The sequence below is a fragment of the Carassius gibelio genome, chromosome A21 (genome assembly GCF_023724105.1).
Source record: "Carassius gibelio isolate Cgi1373 ecotype wild population from Czech Republic chromosome A21, carGib1.2-hapl.c, whole genome shotgun sequence".
NCBI lineage: Eukaryota > Metazoa > Chordata > Actinopteri > Cypriniformes > Cyprinidae > Carassius > Carassius gibelio.
Genome location: NC_068391.1, coordinates 6,106,533 through 6,127,908, shown reverse-complemented (window position 1 = coordinate 6,127,908; position 21,376 = coordinate 6,106,533). Strand labels below are relative to the sequence as shown.

Genomic DNA, 21,376 nt, shown 5'->3' with positions numbered 1-21,376 from the left:
CGGTAGGAAATGTACAAAATATTCTCATCTTTACCTAGTATCCTAATGATTTTTGGCATAAAAGAAAAATCGATAATTTTGACCCATAACATTTTTGGCTATTGTTAAAAATATACCCCAGCGACTTCACACATGCTCTGATGTGTGATCTTGAGAGATCTGGTTATTTCTCATCACACATCATCATTTCCTGTCTTTCTCGGCTGTCATTATCTAAAAAACGTATTATTATAATATTTCTAATAATATTGATAATTCTAGTAAAGATTATAGTAATGTTAGTACTACATTATATACTAATGATAGTAATATTTCAAATTATTATAATATTAAGTATAATAATGATCTATTTTTGTTTATTGTTTAATGATTGTCCATAAATCTGAAAAACATCAAGACTGTATAATGCTTGATGTTTGTTATTATCATAATTTATTATATTAATAATATTATTTACATTTATTGGGAATAAATAATAAAAAAACTGTTGTTATTGTCATCATATTTTGTTATCAGTGTTATGTATTTCTTTCTTTCTTAATGATAACACCTAATAAATTGAAGAACATGAAGAAAGTAAAATAAGGACAAAGTAGTCTTTAAAAAGAAGAAGTGATCTCTTATGTTTTTAATATTCTTTTAAGTTCCTCTGACCTGCCATGACAACCATGTGACATGATTTCTATGTCAAGTAGGTCATGTAGGACAATGTGACACAATCAAAAGATATAGTTGATGTTTAATGTAGAGTTGCATAGAATTCAATTTTGGACCAATGAGATTTCACAGTGGGTGCAAATACTCTATAAATAGAATTAGATTGAGAAAATGTCCTGTCGCTAATCACTTGATTGGCCAACAACTTCAGGTTTTAAAGGGGGAGCTTTTATCACATGAATACCATTGAGTATTTAACTGTGTCATTGGCTCTGGTTCTTTGTATTACATCATCAACAATCCACCCTCATACAGTACATAACCTAAAACCTGCTGAGCTTGTTAGAACACTTCATGGAACATTGAAACAGTAAATCTATATGTTGGGTGCTCCTTGAGGCTGTGTTCACTCACAGACTTTCTGGGTAGAAAAAAATAGAGCAAATGTAAAGGCCAATAGAAAGACGAGCCATGAGCTGTCACAATTTCATGATTAAGCAGCTGTTTATAAGGCACAGCTGAATTGAAAAGTATGGTGACTGCCATGATTATGGTGGTTTGGTGGTTTAAGGTCTTGTATAGTTATTCAAAAGCCCATTAAAATGCAGTTTGTGAACCGGGAAGAGCTAATGAAAAATGTTATCCTTACAGTAAGTCATATAGGATTGTTATTGCTTCAGTTTTCAGTGAAATATTGATTTGTATCTATCAATGATGTGTCTGATTAGAAATCCACTTAGCATTTTTGCTCTCATTTAAAATCATTCACAAATATGTGTGTGTGTGTGTGTGTGTTGGATCATGTGTTCATGGGTTTCTCCTCTCTCTGATTCAGCATGACCTCAAATTTCACACTAAACCCATGATTTGCATATGATTTTGTCTGTTTTTAATGTAGCGAGATGGTTGGGGGAAAGTAAATGGGCTCCATAGAGCAGAACTAATGCATTTTTATTTATTGATAGCAGCAATAATGTTTTTTCAAAATAATGTAAATGCATTATGTTTTCCCAAACACTCAACTCTTTTCTTTCTGTCTTTGTTTTTTGCAGTCTCAGCAGGTCACACCCACCCCAGCATCTCAGGTCTCCACAGCGAATCCTGCAAAACATGAGGTAAAACCCCTCATTTTTTTCAGTCGTTCTCTCATTTACTCCATTTATTCACACTATCTAATTTATTTTTCTGATGGAAAGACTCATATTCCACAAAAAGGTTTATTGCCCACTCTACAAATTTATCGACCCATCACGTCTCGACTGGATGTTGTTAGCCGTCTGCTTTTTCCTATATTCAGATATTCAGGTGTCTGTTCTCTGAGGGATGCAACTGTGTTTTTAAGAGGTGTTAGAAAAATCTTCTGTCCATTCACATAAAGTGTTTAAAACTGTTCCTGTTTTCCAGTAGTCATGGAACATCATGGAAAACCACTGGTGTAAAGTTATGGGAACCCTAAAGATATAAAAGATGAAAAAGAAAAAAAACAAGCTTTTTGTGGAAAAAAAAAAAGAAAAGGAAGAAAAACTGTCTTTTGCACTGATTTGCAACAATACTAAGGTGTTATGGGTGGTTGTTGGTTGATTTATCAAGCAGCACCAAAAAAAGAAAAAAGAAAGACATAGAAGTCTTTCAACTTTCCTGTTGCATATATATGGACTCTTAGAAGACATTGTTGGTTGCTTTTTGAGACTTTTTGGTAGTTAACAGAAATGCTCTTTTCATTTTTCTGGTGGTTATCTGTTGCCTTTGGACAGAGCATGTTGGGATATTTGGTTGTGGCTGGACATTGTGTCTCGTCTGCCCTATGACTCACTTTACTCAAATCTAGTTACAGCTGTTAGCTTTTGATATGCTTGCTTGTAACTGTTGTTTGTGTGCTTGTTAATTGTATCTCTTGTCCCAAAACTCCCTGGTTAACAAGTTTCTATATCCGATAAAAACAAATGACATTCTTGTTCCTACACAAATAAAGATCTGCCCAGAGAAAGTGTTTTGTATGACTATAGTTAATGCCATTCTGGCACAACTGAGCTCAGGTGCTGAGAATCTTACGGCATTTCTCTCAACAAGAAACACTTTAAACATGATAAATGATTGCCATTTCACATCTGCATCATAGAAAGGGCCTACACAACCATCTACTGCAGTGACTGTCAAACCCGGCACCACTCCTGCAACCCCAGCAGCTCCTTCAGGAGCATCAGGAGGTGGAGGCTTCACCACCACTCAGAAAGGACCTTCTCAAGTCACGCCACAGGTAGACGGTCTGCTGGATTTAATGGGACTACAGGCTTATCACACCTTACTCACGCTGGGTTTCATCAGGGCCACACTGTGCTTTTTCTTAAACACTCTCTTTGCCTTTCTTTCCTAACTTGGTTTCTTGGTGAACACTAACAATACACTTTTGGGCTGTTTTCTTTTCCACAACTTCTGTAGGACCATTTGTTGCACAAACTTCTCGGTCTAATGGAGATGTTGTTTTTGGTATTTGTTCTTTTGGGTCTTAACACTCAACACATTCAGGACTTTTTGGGTTTAAAGTCTCTCCTCTTCCATTTCAAAACTAAACCCCTTTTGCAAGCCATCTTAGTTTGGTTTTGTCCATCTCATCTTCATATTTAAAGTGCATCTTGATTAGTGCATCTGTATTCCGTTCTTACTCCTGCATACTGATTGCAGGCTACAGTCTCTAAACCCACACCTGCACCTTCTGCTAAAGACCCAGCTGTGAGCTCTGGGACGGGACATGCTGGGACGACAGGAGTGAAGGCCACAGACCCTCTGAAAGACAAGGCCCAGGTACACCAGTGCACAGCATTCAATGGCATTTGGCTCTCTTGTCCAACTTCCTCTGCAAACAAAGACTTTCATGGACATGCCACTTTTGTGATATCATCTTCCGCTTGCCAGTTATTGCTTCTTTTACTTCAATTGTTCTCTTTTGATGGATAGTCCCACCTCAGCAATGCCTCATTCTGGGATCACCCCTCTCATGGCGTTTATCTTTCAAACATGTGTTTGGAGCTGCATCATCGCACTCCTGAAAAGATAAAACTTTATCTTATCTTTCTACTCTTTCGCTATCTGGGTTAGCTTTGGCTGCTCGTTTGCACAGTATTGTTTTTAGACTTGGTCTTAATTCTCGAATATGTGGTGCGTGTGCTTCTTATAGAGCACAACCGTTCCTTCGTCCAAACCGGGACCTGCTAAGGTCGATCCGGCGGTTGGGAAGCCCTCAGCCCCGGCCAGTGTGCAAAAACAGACAATCGCTCAAAAGGTACTTTAATGGAATGACAGAGGATCATCAGGAGTGCAATAAGATTACATCTGCATTGTTATTTTACCATTCCATTCTCATGCTAAAGGTGCAACTATAAGACATTCGTGCTTGAAAAGAAGCACCTAGTGTATCTTATTACTTTAAGTATCCAAATATTTGGAGTATTAAAAAAAGTATAAAAAAAAGTATAAAAAAATAATTTGCTTTGTGCTGCAGGTGCAAGTGGAAGTGGGTCCTCCAGGAGCTAAAGTCAGTTCGGAGGTGAGTTTACATGCTGACTTTATCTTTGTGTGATTATCAGATACTCTGTACGTTAAAAACATCCCACTGAATTTATTTTTATGCCTGTGTGTAGGATGTAGATCCGTTTGATGCCCTGTCTGGCACATTACCATCATCACAACCTGTGGCTCCTAAAGTCCCAGCATTCACTGGACCAGAGGTCAAAGAGGTACTGCATGAGTGTAGATATTAGAGTGATGTGTAAAACTTAAGCTGTTATAGCATGTGTTTGTGAATGCTGATTTTTTAAAAGCCTGTGTCTTTCTACACGTGTGTTTTCTAATGGAGTGTATTGCATGTCTCAGCCAAATGTAAAAGCAGAAAAGGGTGTTATCTGTGGTGAGAGAGATGACACGTTGCCGCCCGGATACAGACGAGCAGACCTGGTCAGTTGGAGATCAAACCTATTCTGAACCGTTTCTTTGTTCCTTTCATCTTATTAGTAGTCAAAGTGATAGTTCAACCAAAAACATGTTGTTTCAAACCTGGATGATTTGCTTTTTTTTAAAGACTATGTTGATCGTTCTTTTCCATGCAATTACAATTAAAAGAGATTGAGGGTTTTGAGCTTCAAAATGAACAGAATGCACCAAAAGTGGTCTAAAGAAGGGCTTTTGTGCTATATTACAGAACTTTTGAAGCTTTTTTTTTTTTTTTTGAAGACTTTTTGGGGGTGAATTGTTCTTTAAAACATTCATTACTTCTCTTTCGTCACATTTATGTTTTGTTTCCGTCTTCATAATGCCTTCATGAAACTTGCCTTTTTCATTACAGCTTAGTGATGTCTGAAAGTCTTTTAGAGTCTGTTTCTGTCTAATTCAGAGTATTGTTTCACGCATGTTTTTCAGTCACTGTTTTAATCAGCGTTGAGTCGAATCATTTGTTCATTTGTCTATTCAGGAAAAGAAAACACCTGCTGGAGTTCCTGAGAAGCCTAAAGATGTTCCCAAGGTAGGCGAGTTGCAGAGGCCTTTTACTGTCAGTGTGTTCAGTGTGTTGTTTTTAGCCCTTTTCTAATCATGTGACTCACATTCTTGTAGTTTACACACTTATAAAAGTCTCCAGTGTTCCCAAACACCACATTAGCATTCTACGCCTTTATGTTACAGTCAGACTGTTATTGTCTGACTTATCCCACATCAATCTAATGCATATAAGATTTGTTTACATTTACTATAGAGCTACATGGTTATTCAATTTAAAAAAATATGTATCCTTATTAAAACATTTTTTTTTTTTATTCAATTTTTTTTTTTTTATTATTGCTTGCATAAGGACTCACTTATTCTCATTTAAAAATATCGTCCCCTTGGAATTATAAGGTTCTATCTGACATTTTTGACAAAATTGAGTTATTCACATATTCTTATTCTGTGATAATTTATTTACATTTTGTGATATTTTATTTTAAGTTGTGTACATTTTGGGATTTTTTATTGAAAAAACAAAAAGGTTCTATCTACAGAAGTCTATGGAACACAAAAACTTTAAAGCTCAATATCTCAAAACTACTCAGAACGCAGATAAACCTTATAATTCCAAGGGGACGAAATCATAAATATATGTATATGGGAAATATTTTAGTATTATTATTATTATTTTATTTTTTTACATAAAAATGGTATATAGTTATTACAATTATTATAAAAATAAGCTGACAAAATGTTAATAACAAATAATTTATGCATACCCTAATAAAAAAAATATTTTCTGCATACCCCTAGCACCCTTTAGCATCTCCTGGCTTAAGACAAACAATTCATTATAAAGCCACTAGGAGCAGAGGCGGACTTAGTGATTTGGGGGCCGCAAGACAGAAAATAACTGTGCTCTTTTATGCCTAACCCTTATTTTGCTTGCTCTCTCTCTCTCTCTCTCTCTCTCTCTCTCTCTCTCTCTCTCATAGTTTATAATTTACTATAAACTCTTCAAAACTTAAGTAAATAATAAGTCAACGTGATGCGGTTCTAATTCCATATTAGGCTTATTTTTTTCAGACTAGAGTACTTAAGGCAGGGTTTGCCTTAATGTAAAAATGTAAATGTATTATTAAGGGGAAATCTCCAGTCATTGCATTCGTGCATTTGTTCGCACAGTTCGCACCTGTGCACATAGGAAAATCACACAAGTGAGTCATTTTGAAACATCAAGCCGAATAAAATCATGACACGAAACATGATATTTTCTTCTCTGCGCAAAAAGAGCTCTCTCAGTAATCACTAAAAGTTGTCATTCACTTCAGTTCATCGCGATCTCATGATGTTCTGTTAATCTGCACAGCACAGCGAATCCCCTTTTTACCATCGTATCTACACGTTGTTATAATGAGAGGATTCGTGAGCTTGCAGAACTTGGCACTTGAGAAAAACTCCACATTTTGTGCTGTAAGTGAATATTTGATGCTTTAGACTAGAGAATACAAATGCACACTGGAGTATTTGCTAAATATATTTAGCCAATATCAGATGGGGCCCCCTTGATTCCTGGCCCCTAAGCGGCCACTTACCTCGCTTACTAAGAGTCTGTCAGTTGTTTTTAGTACTTTAAATTAACTGTATATTTTTCTTTATTAGTAGTTGTATTATTGGTGTTCTTTTAATTTTTTGATAAAATATTTAATTAACTAATTTGATATATTTCTGTTTTACATGAATTTAAAATAAAATATGTACTTTTCAATATGAAATAAATAACCAGTATGAACTTTGATTAATCATTATTTCTGTTTGAAAACATTTTGTTTTTGTTTGCACACAATATGCACGTTTAGTGAATAAGGCCTGTACTCTCACACATATGTATGACATATGACAGCTGATATTCACTCATCTCTTATCATTATTATTAATGTCTCTTTCTATCTGTATATTAGTGCCAAATATTTAGCTTGTTAAGGGTGTTGGTTAGCAAACAGAAGCAAACACAAATGCATCATCACTCATTCACTTTCAGCACATTGTTGCTCAATAAACACACACACACACACACACACACACAAACACACCTAACCTGTGCTGTATTTCACTCATTATGCCATACAGGTTTTGAGTAAACACTCATAGCCCACCCTTCAGTTCTCAGAATATTACGATCATCTTCTCAATATTTTGTACAACTTTTCCTATTGTTTTTCCCCGATCGTTCATAGAGAGTTAAGCTTATTCAGCTGGTGGTTGTTTTATAAGTTAGCGTGTGAACGCAGCATGTTGTTAATGTAGGGCTCTTGGTATGCAGAGGGTGTGTCTGTACTTTTCCTGCCAGGGCACATGATGTTCCCCAAAAAAAATCTTCCAAAATTGAGCGTGTGGCTCCCTCTAATGGTCGTTCCTAGAATTACATTATTAGATTTTGTCACATTTGTTGCATAATTCCATGTCATTAATATCTTTAATGTGTGTTCGTTTGATTTTTTTTCTGAAAGCCTATAAGCACAGATGAAGCGATGGACTCCCTCTCAGCTGGGTTTGTGTCTTCAGTTCCAGCTGCTCCTAAGAAGACAGATGTGGTGAGTATCTTGACAGCAGTTTGCTATCTATTTGCTCAAGTCAGGGGTTTTCAAAATGCACAGACCCAAATTATAATGGTCTCTTTACAGTCAAATTTTATGCTTTTTTTTATTCCATGTATAAAGGCACACTTATTCTCATAAAAAATGTCATAAAAATGTACATAATGTTCTATAGTTATTACAATTATTATAAAAATAAGCTGACAAAATGTTAATAACAAGTATTTTCTGCATACCCCAATAAAAAATGGTTTCCTGCATATCCCTAGCACTTTTTAGCAACCCCTCGCTTAAGACATCTTAGACTGTTTAGTTGTATATGCACAGTCTCGACTTAATGCAAAGTTTTGTTTCTTTGTATGATATTTATTTGTTGTTTTTCCAGAAAACTGAAACAGTAGGAGCAGTCGATGTTCGGCAGGCAGGCATCTCCAACTTTGCTCCCCCTCCACCCTCTCAGGTAACAGCATTTTAAAACACTGACATTATTTACACTGTGTTACTACTCTTTTCCTCCTTGATCTAAGTGATGCCTTTGATAAATTTCTCACACCATCCTTTTTAATATAGTAATCACTCACACCCCTCTGGATTGGTTTAAATCTTATCTTTCAGGGCACACTTTGTTCATCCACCTCCAATCTTTTATTGCCTAACATTCTTCTGTTAATACTGGTGTGCCTCAGGGTTCTGTCCTGGGTCCCCTTATTTTCATCATTTATCTTCATCCTCTTGGCAATATCTTTCCACTGTTACACGGATGACACCCAACTCCATCTCTTCGGCAAACCTAATTCTAATCTCCCTCCTTCCACTCTCACTAACTGTCTCAATGATCCTAAATCCTGGTTTTCTTCTAATTTTCTCAAACTAATCAGTGACTAAACTGAATTGGCAATAAATCAACTTTATCCAAAATGAATAGATTTGTCTTTCAATTGATAAATCGTCCCTTCACCTCAGGTTAAGAGTTTGGGTGTCCTCCTAGACAGTACACTGTCATTTCAGTCACATATTTATAAAATCACCCGGTCTGCCTATTTTCATCTACATAACATTAACTGCCTTCGCCCTTCCCTTACCCCTCATACTACTGCTATTCGTCTTTACAGTCTTGTTATCTCCCGCATAAATTATTGTAATTCTCTTCTTTTTGGTCTTCCTCACAATCCCTCCATAAGCTTCAACTGCTTCAAAACTCCATTCTCCATCTCGTCTCGCCTCTCCACCATGGGGAGCAGGGCATTTTGCTGCTCCGCTACCCGATCTAGAACTCAATAATATTGACTCTCTATCTCTTTTTAAATCTAGACTTAAGTCTCACTTGTTTAAGATCGCATATAACATCTAATGGTAAATTCGCTAGTTCTACTTTACTCTGTTTTGTCTTTGTATATGGTATTTCTTGTTTGTTTTCTATTGTCCTGTTTATATATTTATTGTGCCGTTTCCTTTGAGTTTTGAGAAATAAAAATTATCATAATTATTATTATTTAACCCCTTCCAAAAATAAAAATTTATCTCTCATCTTGAGCAGAAACAAATGGAAACTTCTCAGCCTGCTGCTGTAACCAAATCATCTGCTCCACCTGCTGACAAGAAAGCCAGGATTGAAACCCCTGCACAACCCACTAAACCAAAGACAGATCAGGTCAGTAAAAAAAAAAAAAGAATTTTATATATATATATATATATATATATATATACATTACATATTTTAAAGATTTTATATTTTAGATCAGTCAATATATTTTAAATATAAATAAATGTAAATTATGTTAATTTCCTCTTCCTCTTCCAGGCGGACAACTCCATGTCGCTGGACGCTCTCAGCGCTTTGGGCGATACACTGGGTGCTCCAGAACCACCCAAAAAATCACCTGAACTCAAGCCTGAGCAGATTGTTGATGTAACACTTCTGTTAATAATTCTTATTCCATTATTTATTTTTATTAGATGATAGTTTCTATGTTTTTTTAATCATATTCATGTTTCTGAGCAGGAGAAGAAATGGACATCAGAGAAGGGTGTTCGTGTTGGAGAGAGAGAAGACACACTTCCACCAGGTTACAGATTCTCAGAGGAAGAGCTCATGAAATATCCTCCTCCTGAGAAAGAGGTCAGACACTGAATACAAGACACAAACATTTCAAATGAGTGACTTCTAGTAGTGTTAATTCTTATTTAATACTGGAGAATGTTCACTTTTATGAGCAGAAATGAGTTTTGGTAATGGTGTATTGTGATTGGCTGCCATCACTGGATGCTGTGTTCTGATTGGTGGATGTCTCTCTCAGCCCTCACTGGACACAGACGATGCTCTGGACATTCTCTCTGGAGGTTTCACGGAGCCCGTGGCAGCACCTGTTGTTAAGGCCGCTGTTCCTCCTGCACAGGTAATCATTTATAATCATTTCCATTCAAAAGAGATGCCATAAGAGCAATACTAAATTATCTAATGCTTATAATGTACATTTAGATAGTTCAACAATATTAATTTGTTTAATCAGGAAAAGAAGAAGCCTGAAGCTGTTCCTGAAAAGGCTAAAGATGCTCCTAAGGTAGGAAAGCTGTTTCTCTGCTATTTTAAACCATTTGTAGTTGTCTAAGCCTCCATGTCTCATTTTGTTTCTTGTCGAAAGTAGTTATTTTAGAATAACTTTAAAATAACTTTTTCAAATCAGGAAACAAAAAAACCTTCTGGGGTTCCTGAGAAATCTAAAGATGTTCCCAAGGTAGGACAGTTTTTTATGGGATAAAAATGTGACTGTTGAGTGATGCGATTCAGATGCTTTCTGTCTTTCTGATCTTCTTTTAGCCTAAAGTGGATGAATTATCAGCACTGGATGCTCTGGCAAGTGATTTTGTGGCTCCTGCACAGTCTGCACCTAAGGTCTGTTTATTGCTCGATTCATATCTGTGCTATTATTGCACTCAGTCCAGTATTTCCTGTATATGTTTTCACTCAGAAGATGATTTTTCTATTCCGTTCCATTCTATTCTTGTGTGCCGTAGGTTTCTTCGTGTGCTCCTAATATTGTCCCTCCTGGCCCTAAGCAAAAACCACAGACAGATGAGGTATTGTAAATAAAAGACAAAAATTGTATTCACATAAGTCGCAAAAATATCTTAAATTTGTCATGCTAAGCATATCAGTGGTAATTATTGTATTAGAATATCTTTTTTGGAACCTACAGATTTTTATCTCTCTCTATTTGTATCCTATTTCTATTTTTTGTTGTCTCATATGTGTAGGACGCTCTGAGTGCTCTGGGTGACACACTGGGTAAACCAGAGCCACCCAAAAAAGAACCTGAACTCAAACCTCGGGACATCGTTCATGTAATAATCCTAAACGTCTTATATTTTTAGTTTACTGATTTAAATGTGGTATAGGTGTCACTGCTACATTTCTTGGTGATTTGAATTTTTTTTAATAATTGAAATACATTTTTTGAACAGGAGAAGGATTTGACATCAAAGACGGGAGTTCGTGTTGGAGAGAGAGAAGACACACTCCCACCAGGTTACAGATTCTCAGAGGAAAAGCTCAAGACATATCCTCCTCCTGAGAAAGAGGTGATAACGCTGTCACATAGTCATTAAGACAGGCGCATGGATGCGTTTCATGATTGGTCACTGCTGCTGGATCCTGTGATTTGATTGGTGGATGTGTCTTGTGTCCCAGCCCTCCTTAGACGCTAATGAAGCTATGGATATTCTGTCTGGTGATTTTACATCCACTTCTGCGGCATCGTCTGCCAAGACCCCCGTTTGTCCTCCCTCTAAGTCTCCCGCTAAGGTGAGATTCATGGACGTCCACATAGGAACCAATAATCACAAATCAAATCTATTTAATATCTCAAATGTTTGTCCAAGACTGCAATGCGATTTAACGTCTGGGGTTGTTAAGATTACAATTTTTATTGTTTTTATAATTTTATTTTTGTGAAATATTATTGCAATTTAAAAGGTTTTCTGTTTTAATATGTGTTAAAATTCTAATGTGCTCATTTGGTGCTGAATAAACTTTTTTTTTTATTTATTTTTTTTTTACACATTTTGAAAACAAGTTTTTTTTTTTTTTTTTGGAAACCTCTCTTTTGAATGGTTGTATATGCAGTACTAAATATCAATGTTTATTTTAACCGCTCTAATATTTTTTTCTCACTGTTCTTTAGCCTTCAGATTCTGCTTTAGATGCTCTTGCAGGTGATTTTGTCGCTCCTTCTTCTGCATCTAAAGTTCAGTCTGCCGTCTCTGGACCACAACACGCTGGCAGACAGGTAAATGTCTAATTTATCCAGATTTACACATAAGATACATTTTCTCACTCTCCTTCTATACTGACCTTCTCTTGTACTGTTTGTTGAAGTTGTCAGAAGGTACCTCATCAGCTCTGGATGCCCTCTCAGACACTCTAGCAGATTTTAAAGCAGCCCCTGAGCCTGCCCCTGTCCCGCCTAAAGACGTTGTTAAGGTAATACCCATTTTACTAACCCTTAGTAACCATGTTTTGACCATTTATTGAAATTAAGCTGAAAAAAAAAAACCTTATTAAAGAGTAATATGTGAGAAGAACCTCCAAACCTTGTGCTTCCTGCCATTGTGTGGTGCCTGCCGCTCTGCACATCCTTCCAAAGTATTCCAGTATTAGGAAAAACCAGTTGAAGTTCACTTTAATCAAGTTTCCTAATTGTTTGTTTGGCAAAGATGCTCATTTTACATGCACCTATGCTGCTTAAAGGTTCAGCAGCAAAATCAGTTTAACTCTGTTTAAAGGGAAGGTGAAAAATGGTGATGCAAGATAAATAATGCCTACTATATCCTGAAGTTCTCAGCACCTATTTTCCCACCACAGGAAAAGAATATAGTTGAGGAGAGAATGAATAAACCAGGTGAGAGGGAGGACACACTTCCACCAGATTATCGTTTCACAGAGGAAGACCGCAAGGTGACTCTCCTTTCTCCATTATGTTTCCATATTCCAGTGGATTTCATTTATAGACAGTTAACACTAAAGATGTGAAAAATCTGATACTTATTCTTCGGTCTTCACCGCAGGCATTTGAAGCAGCAAAGCAGAAAGACGTCAAACCAAAGCCGGTACTTTATGAAAAAGATGATTTAATACATATTTATATGTACCATTATAAGAAGTATTCATAACTTCAGTAAACAAAAAACTGCATTTCTATCATTTGATCCGTCTGTCCGTTTCTCAGACATCCATCGATGACTCCACAGCCCTTGACATGCTGTCTAGTGATTTTTCTGCAGTAGCGCCCGTGAAGCCCTCGGCACCCGAGGCCAAACACTTCACCCCTGAACCACAGCCGCCAACATTTAAGGTACCATGACAAACCTGCATAAGTAACATCCCCCTAAATTCTTTACACAAATTCTGTGTTATATATTTTCTGTTTATCTCTGTTTACAGGCATCAGGTCCAGTTTTCGATGAGCTGGCGGAAAAAATGATTCCCAACCTGACTGACCCCAAAGCCAAAGACAGCAAACCAAAGGTAAAAAAACACATTTGAATTTCACATTTGTTATTCTTTTGAAGTCTTACATTTTAATAAAAAAGGCAAGGGATAAAAAGTGGGATAAAACTGTGCATGCCGATTCTGCAAGAGCAGTAGGTTTCCCCCCAGACCCTTCATACTGGTTCAAACCAGTTTATTTCTGGGGTCTTTATCTTGATTACAGGGAAAGGGTGCAAAACCAAAGTCTAAACCGAAGGTAGGTTGTATTTAGAAATGAAATGCATGAATTTGGTTCTAATGCTGTAGCTTTGGCTCATTAATGGAAGCATGGATGAAAAATCCCATTCAGTCACTTTTCCATTGGCTGACCCACAAACACATGGCTGTGAATGTTCATATTTACTGGAAATCTGCACTGTGGCTGGTCTGTTACTTAAACTTTTTGCATTTACAGCATACTGAATTAATTATTACTCCTAGTGTCCACAAGGTGGTGCTCTGCCACAAAGCAACTTTCCTATTTCTCCACCACGTGCTTGCATGAAATTATTGTATACTTGGTTTGCATACTTAATATTCTGATTTTGTGTCCCAGAAACAGTCAGTAGAAGATCCATCAGTCACAGAGAAGCAGCCCGGTAAAATGAGCTCAGATGTGGTGCCTTCATCTTCCACAAAGGGCGGAAAAAGATAGATCACACGTCAGTATGTTTATACTACCATGTAAAGATTTGGGGTCAGTAAGATTTTTTATTTATATATTTTTTGAAACATAGAAAGAAATTAATTTACAACATTACAAACAACAGAAAGATGAAAAAAGTCCTTTTCTAATTTATTAAAATAGAATCCAGGTATTTTAAATTGTAGTAATATTTCACAATATTATTGTTTTAACTCTGTTTTGGAGTTTTTCAAAAACATTTTAAGAAAGATTACTGACTCCCGACTTTTGAACCATCCGTAGTTGTGTGTGTGTGTGTGTGTGTGTGTGTATATAATATGTTTATACATATATTTGTTTTTCAGATTTATGGTGTGTCGTCTCATCCCTAACACAAGAAACCATTAAAGGGAGCTGCTCAGTCAATGAATATATTTTATGGTGTACATGGAACCAAACTTAAAAAATTATAACTGCACAGAGACACTTAAACATGTATTTTCAGAGCCCCCCCCCTTCTTTTCTCCTAAAGCAAAGCAACAATTAATATAACAATCTTTTATCTCATTGTGAATTACAGAACATGTATATATGGAAAGGATGTTTACATCAAGCATGTATTGTTCTGTTTTTTCAGTCATCTATTTTGGAGTTGCGTTGTGATGTCGTTTTTTTCTCAGTAAAAACAAAATCATGCCATATACAATTTTTTTACATTTTTTTTATGATGACTGTCTATTGCTTTTTGAGGATCTATTGAGACACTAGTGTACAGAGATGCCGTAGGTTATGAATTAATCATTTCCATCGTTGCAGCAGATGACTGTGATGATGTCTTTTTGACTATTGAATGTCTGTATAATGATTTTAGTCAGAAAAGGTTTATATGGGAGGTGTTTTTCTTTGTAGTTTGTTTCCTGAAGTGCACTTGCAAGGATGCTTTCGAAAATAACTGTAAAATAATATTGCAAACACTAAACGCCCCATGTGCCCCATTTATCACAAAAGCCTTGGGAAATAATAATCGAACAACTTGTGTTGCACATGTTGCACTCTTAAAATGTTTTCCACTTGATTTTGGAGGTGAATCGGGAATTTGTGTAGCTTAAGCTCAAGGTTTTAAATGTATTGTCAGAACCACTAGTAAGTCGACAGGTGTTACATTATATGTGGTGGGCAAAGTCAGAATCTTTCACTTTCACTTTAACTCAATTGTGTTTAAGGGCAACCACAACGTTGCCGTTTTGCTTAACATCAGTTCTCACTGTTCGATGCTTTAAAATCTTCTAATAGCTTTCATAGCTGATGATAGAAACCGAGAAATGATCTTTAAACCCAACTGCGTCATGAAATGTTGAACAGATTCAGATCCTATAGCATTCTAAGATGTTGTGTATAAGTCATTGTTACAGGTTGGTATTTTAAAAAAGGGATCGCTACTTAAAATATAAAACAACTTTTTTTTGTTAGTTTGGAATGTTCTGTTCTTCAAATCTTTATTCAAATAAAGGTGTACTGATGATAGGGGCTCAGGTATATTATTTTGTGGTTGTGTGTTTACAGAGAACGTAAATTCAGACCATTCGGACGGATTAATCCATTTTTACAGTATTTATTGTGAGATCAAGCTATGAAAATTAAAGTATTTCAGCAGGAGCAATAGAATATTATTCTGATTTGTCGTATTACTCTCAATGTTTTGGTTACAAAGAAAATGCAAAGAAGAGAGATCAATGAAATTATGTAAAATCAAATGTTTTCAAGGCTCTTTAGAATAGAGATTCTATAAAACTGATTTTTTTATTGAGAACTTGATGAAATCTTTAACCAGAACTGGACCTTCATGTGTCTTGCTGGAGCTATAATGGGGTGCCGAGCCGTTAAGCGTGGTCAGCAGGTCTAGTTTGTGGTCTGAAAACGAGAAATTGAGATTGTTGAACAGAAACTGTTGTTCAATGATTTTCATTATCTTACAAAAAACAGAAATCTTCTAAAGTGCGCTGCATGTTAAATTTGATCGAAGCACAAGACTGTTTTACTGTTACTGTTTTATGCAATTGTGGGGACATTTATTTGTTCTTAAAAATGGAAAAAAAAGTTTTGTCGTTAAATTTGTTCACTAAGCAAATAAAGTAAAAATAGTAACATTTTGTCCGCTAAAACACTGTGGCTGTACAGTATATGTTCATATTTATTGAATTGACAGACAGTCTGCATTGTTTGAGCACTTTGCGTTTACAAACCTCTGAGAATCATACAGCATACACAATTCATTATTGCTCCTATTGGCCACATGGTGGTGCTCTGCCACAAACCAACTTTGCGTCATTTACAAATCAAAATGTAAGAGATAAATATTCAAGACCTTAATTCCTTACATCACTGATATGGGTGTATGGTATGATCACTTCATGTTTTGTTTATTTGCATCTGAACTTTAGTTCCAATTGAATGTAGAAATAGACAGCAACAGGAATGTTGTTCTGTGATGATTATATCTGAGCACAATGTACAGCACAGAGAATGATCTGAGGTTCTTCATATCACTGACGGCCAGCAGATGGCAGATTTCCCTTTTAAACAGATTACAATTATGCAACGTGACATTGAACATGATGTAATTTAAAGCTTAAAATGCTTTTGTGATCATTTTTGACATCATTTTTAATAAGCCTACATTGAAGCAAACACAAAATATTTAAGTAGGAACAGATTAAGATAAAAAAATAAAAACAAAACAGTCTGATGTATGTCATAGTATTAAATGAAACCCTAACAGATACAAAGAGATAATGATTATAAAAATTGTCTAAACTCACTGGAAAAGAAATAGAGATGTCTTAAACATTTTCATAATAATGAAGAAAGAAACTGCTTTTAAATTTGCTTATTGAGAAGAAATTGAGATCTTGAACCAGTATTGGACTTTCCTGTGACTTTACTGGAGCTAGAAGTGATTGTTGGGAAGTTTTGCATGGCCAGCAGGTCTGGGTCTGAAAATAAGAAATTGGGATTGTTGAACAGAAAATGTACTGCATTAATGACACTTTGTGTCAGTGTGCAAAAAAAAAAAAAAAAACTTGCGAGACTTACTGTCTTTTGTAATGGTGGGGACATCGTCTTGTTCTTAAACCTGGAGAGGAATAAAACATTTTTACAATTTCTTTTACAAAAATGTATATTATATATACACCAGTGACGCATTGTTTTAATGGAAATTTAAGATTTCCAAATTCTTTATAAATCCAAAAGTAATCAAAGCAGATTCTATGAACATAAGAGTAAATTGCAAATATATGCATATAGGTGATTAACATGTATGCATATATTATATGGAAATGTAAATTTAAATTAGTGTCATCCCACGGGGCTCGGTTAATGACCAGACCTCTTTTTCATTTGTTTAGTATTTGCATGATCACATTTTCAAAATGCCACCTACATGTGCTCTCTACTCAGGTATGTGCATATCAATAATATAATGTTTAAAATGTAGGTAATCTATAGCTTATTCTTATAAATCAGTGTGTTTGTTTGTCCGTTGGAATCTAAATAAATAATCATGTAGTATGGAATATTTTACAGCCAGAGGTTCATCTTGCAGCTATGTTTCTCCCCATTGCAAATGGAATTTGCACAAATTGTGATTCTTGTGACACTATATAATTGCGGATTTTATTTAATTCACTGCATTCAAGACCGAAATCGTATAAGAGTAACTGTAATCAATTGTGAAAAAAAATGTGCGGGTAAAATGACCTTTGTCTATTGCAGTATGCATGATTTAAAGGTGGATGTGACTTACGGTTGCAGTACAAAATTGTGATGATCAGCAGAATAAGGAGAAGAACACAACCAGAGGCCAGAGATGACAATATCCAAATCTCACAGTTGATACTGGACTTGACTGTGAACATAGACACGTCCACACACACACACACACACACAAACACACACACACACACATACATATTATATATATATATATATATATATATATATATATATATATATATATATATATATATATATATATATATATATATATATATATGATGTATACATATATGCTATGTAGTCAAACAAACCTTTTTTTGGACATATACACTGTGGTTTTGTCGTAGTTGTTGTTGTAGATGGTAATGGAGCAATGGTTGGAGGTGATGTTGTTGGATCTATAACAATGATATAAGCAAAAGGATTATGGACACAAATATGATTCCCTATATTCTTGTTTTTTTTTTTCAGTGAAAATGTATAAACAACCTTAAAAAATATACAAAGATACATTTGAGAATCAAGCATTGTATGTTTTAAACATAAACCTTACTGTTTTTCTTTTCATTTTTGTGAAATCTGTACTCACAACAAAACCAATCAATTTGTCAACGACACAAACAAAGAACTTAATTCAAGACAAATACACATTAAATGATTAATAAAACAAAATAATATTGTAATTTTGGTTCTCAATGAAATGTCTTTTTTACTGTACGTTATATGTGAAAAACTGAATAAAGAAAATAATTTTGCTGTAGTTTTTATGTGACTCTTTTAGAGAAACTGCAGACAAATGCAGATGTGATCACTAAACAAAATAATTCAGTTCATATCATAATGTTTTTTAAAAAACAAAAACGTTTTCTCACCTGGTTGTCCAATAATTTCAGTCATCTCTCCAAACATGAGTTGATTGCTGTTCATGGCTGCGCAGGTGTAGAAACCACTGTCTGTCTTTTTATTGAAATTCTGAATGGCCAAACTAACCTTACCACCTGTTTTCACTATGTATTTTTCTTTATCAGTATTACTCTTTACATCAGCGCCTTTAACAGTGAACAAATACTTTGGACCACTTGTTTTTATTTGAAACCAGAATGTAATGACGCCGGCCTGTTTGGGGTCACAATCGACTAGTACCTCCTGTCCATTTTTGTAGGCGATGTTTGCAAAGTTCCCTAGAGACAAAGAAAACTTTTTTAGATTGCGTTAAACAAGACTTCATCTAGAACAGATTTCAATAAAAAACTACAATTATTTTATTCTTGTGGTTGTTCAAAAGTCATACAAGTCTTAACTTAATTCTTCTGCACTTGATGCAAAAGTAGAATTGTTTTAGTATAGAATTAACTGAAACCTAGCTCTTCGTATGTATGTACGTATATTGCCTCTTGGCCAGGACTCCCTTGAAAAAGAGGTTTTTAATCTCAATGGGACTTTTCTGGTTAAATCAAGCTTAAATAAAAAAAAAAAACATATATATATATATATATATATATATCATAATTTCTGTACTGTATCATAATTTACTTTCCATTTCTATGAAAAAAAGGCTAAAGTTGAATTTAAAAAAAGTATTATGTTACAGATATAAAGCCCACAATAAAATGACTGTATATTTGCTGTATATAAAATAAAGTACACTTATTAACTTCTAGGCTAAATTTGAGTCATTGTTTGACTTGTATTTGATTTACTCTATTCAAATGATCGCAAGCGATCTGTCAATCTCGTGCACTTTCACACCTAAACCATTTCCTATAATCTAATTGCAATATGTTATATACAAGAAAATGTTTATCTTACCACTGAAGAGGGACAAAATCACACAAAATCCAATGCATATTTGATTCATGTTTTCAATTCTCAGTGCAGACATTTAGTTCTTATAACACCAGGAACAAAACAACTAAAAGGATGAAAAAAAAAATTCTCCCCATCAGCCCCTCCCAAACCCCGACTTTCATTTTCATGGTTTTCAACTCAGAATTTGTATTTAAGAAATGAAATGTTGAAATGTACACTTTTGGCTACTATAATACATAAACATGTTTTATAAAATATAGAAAAAATAAAAAACAAATGGTCCAAAAAAATAATAATAATAATTTAACTTGAATAAAGAAAATTTAATGACTGCATGATGGACAAAGAGCATCAAAAGATAGATAGATAGATAGATAGATAGATAGATAGATAGATAGATAGATAGATAGATAGATAGATAGGTAGATAGATAGATAGATAGATAGGTCAAATAAGGATAAAGTAAGGTTATCAACATCAAATTAGATAAAATGAGGTAGAATTCTGTCAGAATATTAGGCTATTATATGTAGAAAATGATAAACATCCGTATCAGTGTGGATCATTTTTAAGATCTGGTCTATAAAACAGGTGGTTGTTGTTGAGTAAGTGTCTTGTCTTAGCCTGTCAGTGCAGTGGTGCAGCATGCGTGCACCTGAAGGGGGTCTGCATGCACCAGCAGCGCAGCACGAGCCCATGCACAGGCGCGCGCAGCTCTTTGTTCGCGCGTCAAACCGCATGTGACGCGCTCTGAGTGGGGCTCTGCATGTAGCTTCGGTGGGTGACTTTGGCCCTGTAACGTTCAGTCATCTTTGAAAATGTGACGTTAGGGCGCACAAAGGCTATTACATATGTGCACGGAATGTTTCTGTTTAAGGCGTCCACGCGATTTGTTCTTTCACGTTTTTATGATGTATTTGCAAAAGTAGACATGAAGAGTGAACATTCTCACGCACTTTCAAATACTTTTTTTGTTTCTTTCATTCTCATTCACTCAAACACGCCTTACGAAATGCTGAAGGAAAGATGCTTAATCTATGAAATTAACCTCACTTTGATGAGCCAGTCTTCGTTTGAGACTGTATGTGATTTAAAGCCTTAATTTTGTGAAATGTTCTGCTTTTAACGTGTGTTTGTGCCATGTTATGATCTCAAATAATACTCAAAAGGTCTGCAGTATAACCGTGACGTCATGACAGGATCACAATATTATGTTTCTCAAGAAGAGTGGAAATATGTTCACCGCTTTGTAAGAAAGCTTCAGACCAGCTTTGTTCTGTAGGCGTTCAGCGAGTCTCCAAATAATGTTAGAATGGGTGAGAATGATGTTTCCCACACAGTTACATCACCTGCAACAGCGCCACCTCTCCTCTACAGTCTATGTCGCAACGCTGTCTGACGTCATTTAGCCTATCTTTACGTCGCGTGGAAATTAACGTAACATTCACGTAGGTCATGTAGTAACACAGTGGAAATATGAGTTTACGACATAAGCAACAAAAACAAATCTTTTGACGAACCTGTCAGGTATACAGATTCTGTTAAAATAAAATAAAATAAAATAAAATAAAAATGCTGTGTTTAAAAAAAAAATACATAACATCATATCTTATTTTATTAAATAATAATAGTAATAATAATAGCATAACTTATTATTAACCAAATAACTATTATTATTTTATAATTTAATAATAATAATAACAATAATAATACTATAATAGTATAAAACTGCAACAAAACTAATAATTTTGTTATAATAAATAATAAATTTTTTTATTTATTAATATTTTCCATTTTATTTTTGTTGTTGTTGAGGATGGTGTTGTTTACATAGGTACAATATCGGTTTGCAATATTACAAAGTTTCCTATATATTTATAATCTATATAAATAAATACAAATTTACTA

At 35.1% G+C, this 21,376-nt stretch overlaps 2 protein-coding genes across 15 annotated transcripts in view; one reads left to right on the top strand and one right to left on the bottom strand.

Annotated features, from left to right (window-relative positions):
* The window catches only part of LOC127941665 (calpastatin), a 30,890-nt gene extending 15,486 nt beyond the window's left edge, over positions 1-15,404 (top strand). For 4 of the 14 annotated variants that reach the window (XM_052536982.1, XM_052536984.1, XM_052536985.1 and 1 more), the window contains 30 exons: positions 1,710-1,772; positions 2,777-2,914; positions 3,340-3,459; positions 3,833-3,937; positions 4,157-4,201; positions 4,296-4,391; positions 4,528-4,608; positions 5,123-5,173; positions 7,644-7,727; positions 8,116-8,190; positions 9,268-9,381; positions 9,532-9,639; positions 9,733-9,849; positions 10,028-10,126; positions 10,241-10,291; positions 10,415-10,465; positions 10,549-10,623; positions 10,746-10,808; positions 10,986-11,072; positions 11,193-11,309; positions 11,419-11,532; positions 11,912-12,016; positions 12,106-12,210; positions 12,592-12,684; positions 12,795-12,836; positions 12,956-13,081; positions 13,171-13,254; positions 13,442-13,474; positions 13,814-13,919; positions 14,248-15,404. In XM_052536982.1, coding sequence (XP_052392942.1) covers positions 1,710-1,772; positions 2,777-2,914; positions 3,340-3,459; positions 3,833-3,937; positions 4,157-4,201; positions 4,296-4,391; positions 4,528-4,608; positions 5,123-5,173; positions 7,644-7,727; positions 8,116-8,190; positions 9,268-9,381; positions 9,532-9,639; positions 9,733-9,849; positions 10,028-10,126; positions 10,241-10,291; positions 10,415-10,465; positions 10,549-10,623; positions 10,746-10,808; positions 10,986-11,072; positions 11,193-11,309; positions 11,419-11,532; positions 11,912-12,016; positions 12,106-12,210; positions 12,592-12,684; positions 12,795-12,836; positions 12,956-13,081; positions 13,171-13,254; positions 13,442-13,474; positions 13,814-13,912 — 2,541 coding nt within the window. In that variant the 3' untranslated portion in view covers positions 13,913-13,919; positions 14,248-15,404. Of the gene's footprint in view, positions 1-1,709; positions 1,773-2,776; positions 2,915-3,339; positions 3,460-3,832; positions 3,938-4,156; positions 4,202-4,295; positions 4,392-4,527; positions 4,609-5,122; positions 5,174-7,643; positions 7,728-8,115; positions 8,191-9,267; positions 9,382-9,531; positions 9,640-9,732; positions 9,850-10,027; positions 10,127-10,240; positions 10,292-10,414; positions 10,466-10,548; positions 10,624-10,745; positions 10,809-10,985; positions 11,073-11,192; positions 11,310-11,418; positions 11,533-11,911; positions 12,017-12,105; positions 12,211-12,591; positions 12,685-12,794; positions 12,837-12,955; positions 13,082-13,170; positions 13,255-13,441; positions 13,475-13,813; positions 13,955-14,247 lie in introns of all 14 variants that reach the window. The other 10 variants (XM_052536992.1, XM_052536993.1, XM_052536994.1 and 7 more) reach the window with 7 other exon arrangements.
* A 651-nt stretch (positions 15,405-16,055) lies between these two features.
* LOC127941667 (T-cell surface glycoprotein CD8 alpha chain) lies at positions 16,056-19,599 on the bottom strand. Its single transcript, XM_052536997.1, has 6 exons — positions 19,469-19,599; positions 18,532-18,840; positions 17,971-18,057; positions 17,688-17,789; positions 16,976-17,015; positions 16,056-16,875 (listed from the first exon to the last, which is right to left on the bottom strand). The coding sequence occupies exons 1-6, from the start codon at positions 19,539-19,541 to the stop codon at positions 16,830-16,832; spliced, it is 657 nt and encodes a 218-aa protein (XP_052392957.1). The 5' UTR covers positions 19,542-19,599; the 3' UTR covers positions 16,056-16,829.
* Positions 19,600-21,376: the final 1,777 nt, after the last annotated feature.

What these genes read in the sequence shown, in the direction of transcription:
- LOC127941667 (XM_052536997.1), bottom strand. Translation starts at nt 19,541, where the DNA reads ATGTCTGCACTGAGAATTGAAAACATGAATCAAATATGCATTGGATTT. An exon ending in CACAATTTTGTACTGCAACC is followed by an intron (nt 17,016 to 17,687) that starts GTAAGTCACATC and finishes ATTCCTCTCCAG; the next exon opens with GTTTAAGAACAAGACGATGT. An exon ending in CCCCACCATTACAAAAGACA is followed by an intron (nt 16,876 to 16,975) that starts GTAAGTCTCGCA and finishes TCTTATTTTCAG; the next exon opens with ACCCAGACCTGCTGGCCATG.